General features: G+C 56.8%; 1 protein-coding gene across 1 annotated transcript in view; it reads left to right on the forward strand.

Moving 5' to 3' along the window:
- Positions 1-2649, forward strand: part of MIER2 (MIER family member 2) — a 26394-nt gene that overhangs the window by 14112 nt on the left and 9633 nt on the right. The window contains exon 8 of the mRNA XM_007460456.1: positions 2192-2317. Within this exon, the coding sequence (XP_007460518.1) occupies positions 2192-2317 (126 nt within the window). The remainder of the gene's footprint in view (positions 1-2191; positions 2318-2649) is intronic.

Below are 2649 nucleotides of genomic sequence, written 5' to 3' on the forward strand. Positions count from 1 at the left end.
ATTGGGGTATAATTGCTTTACAATGGTGTGTTAGTTTCTGCTTTATAACAGAGTGAGTCAGTTATACATATATAGTGATTTGTTCTTTTGGTTAAAGTCTAAATCTAGCCTCATATAGATCTGTTCTGGGTGTTTTGTTTTTAAAAATAAATTTATTATTTATTTATTTTTGGCTGTGTTGGGTCTTCGTTTCTGTGCGAGGGCTTTCTCTAGTTGCGGCCATCGGGGCCCGCTCACTGTCACGGCCTCTCTTGTTGCCGAGCACAGGCTCCAGATGCGCATGCTCAGTCGTTGTGGCTCGCGGGCCCAGTCGCTCCGCGGCATGTGGGATCTTCCTAGACCAGGGCTCGAACCCGTGTCCCCTGCATCGGCAGGCGGACTCTCAACCACTGCGCCACCAGGGAAGCCCTGAGTGTTTTTTAAAGAAGTAATCATAGGGCATTTATTTAGCTTGGTGCTGTGTATCACTTGGTGCCCATTTGGTCTTATAACCAAAACATGTCTTCTGTTCAACAAAGAAAAATCAGTTTTAAGGAGTTCAGCTTGAATTCAGAACTTCTCAAAAGTAACCAAAAAAAAAAAATCAGCTTAGCTAAATTACCTCAGCTAAGCTTTCTTCAGGGGAGTTCTCTGGAGGTCCAGTGGTTAGGACTCTGCGCTTTCACTGATGTGACCCCGGTTCAATCCCCGATCAGGTAACTGAGATCCCCCAAGACATGCGGCACGGCCAAAAAAAAAAATTTTCTTCAGATATAATTTTTGTAAACTGATTAAGTAAAAGAAAGAACTTAATATCCAAAGCAAAATCAGAAACACCTGCCTTTTATATCCCCTTACCAGCAGGCATTGTGGTTTATGAAGTTCATGCTGTCAGATCCAAGTTTTCCAAAATTGGAATTTTGTGCTTTGAGAGCTTTTACGCTGAGTTTTATTCCGTCAAGAAGCGCAGTCAGTGGTCTCCCTGGTCTGGCCAGTGCCTGGCAGGAGGCGGGCGTTGTCCGCCAGCCCTGAGCTCCAGGGTGCCGTCTCCGTTACCCCCCCCTTTCCTCCCACAGAAGATCAAAAGGACACCCGCTCAGGGGCTTTTTTCATAAAGTCCCCGGCGTCACACAGGCATTGCAGGGTATTCTTTAGTGAGACGGGCACCCCTTGAGGCCCAGCGAGCACGCGTGGCGCTCGCGCACTATGGTGCCCCCGCCCCGCCCTCAAAGGCCGCGCCAGCCGCCCCCGTGCTGCTCCTGAGGTTGCTCCCCGGGGCCCCGCCGTGCCAGCGCCCACCCCACCCCACCCACGGGGCGCACAGTTACAAGCTGGGAGTGATCCCCCCCGGGGGTGCTGTGGGAATAAAAGAGAGCCTGGTCAGGGAAACCCCAGAGGAAGGGCCGGGGGTTGGCGGGGAGGTCTTCCGCGGGGCTCTGAAGCCCCCCAGGCAGGAGTTGACAGCGAGAGAACGAGAGGGCGTGACTGTGACCCTCAGGGGTCAGGATGTGGCATGGCCGGCGGCACTGGCCTCGAGCAGGCGAGGTTTGCAGAAACCGGGATTGGAAAGCAGTACCGGAGTGGAAGGTAGTGGTAGTTTTTGCCTCTTCCTTCCTGGTAGTTAAGGGTCTTATTTCTGTCTCTTGTCATATCGCGGTGGGGCCAAGTGTCAGCAGTGTTAGGCAGCCGTGGGGCCCTCGAGCGTCCTCTTGTTTGTTGTTGGTGCGGCGAGGGTCAGCCGCCTCTCTGTTACATTGATGAGGCGTCCATCTCGTTACTTAGCATACTGAGGGTTTTAAAAAATCAGGAGTGATGTTGGTTTGACTAGATGCCTTTTTTACGTTCATTAAAGGGCCATGTTTTTCCCCTTCTTGTTTATTGGTGTCCCGTGTGGTGGCGGTTGATTTCCAGACACTGGGTGTCCTCGCAGTGCTTGAGTGGAGGTTGCATGGGCCTGGGCGGGGAGGTGGAGGTGGACGGGAGCCTGCCCAGCTCTGCCTTTCGCGGCCAGGGGCGTTGGGCAGACAGCGGACGCCTCTGGGCTCAGGCGTCTCATCGGTGCCCTCCTGGGGCTGTGAGGGGCCCTTAGTCGAGGGGCTGGGCCTGCGGTTTGGCTGGGGTGAGTCCCTGTGACTGGTCGTGGGGCTGACGGGCTCAGGGGTGGGGGAGCAGAGCCCCAGAGCAGCCCTGCCGACAGAGCCCTGCCCCCCAGAGCAGCGACATGCCCCTTGACGAGCTGCTGGCCCTCTACGGCTACGAGGCCTCGGACCCCATCTCGGAGCGCCAGAGTGAGGGCAGCGACGCCGCAGCCAACCTCCCGGACATGACCCTGGACAAGGTGAGGGGGTGGTTCTGGGGGCGGGCAGGAAGGCCCTAGACAGGCAGAAGCACGGCTTATAGCCTGGCAGTGTGGGTATAGCTAGTGCTGCTGGCTGTGGCCACACACCCAGGGTCAGGGTGGTCGCAGGGACGGCTCTGGGAGGGAGAGACGCTCCGGGTCCCGAGCAGGTCGTGGCCTGGCCAGGAGGGCGGGGCTCTGACTGTCCTTAGCTTCGGGCGGAGGCCGTGTCCCTCCCCGACTCGGTGCCCCTGGGTGGCCTGCCCTCGTGCGAGTGCTTCGTCCGCGGAGCAGGGAGAGCAGCCCCGTGGGAGCCCTGCGCGCCTCGAGGG

Source organism: Lipotes vexillifer, unplaced genomic scaffold, assembly GCF_000442215.2.
Source record: "Lipotes vexillifer unplaced genomic scaffold, Lipotes_vexillifer_v1.1 scaffold225, whole genome shotgun sequence".
NCBI lineage: Eukaryota > Metazoa > Chordata > Mammalia > Artiodactyla > Lipotidae > Lipotes > Lipotes vexillifer.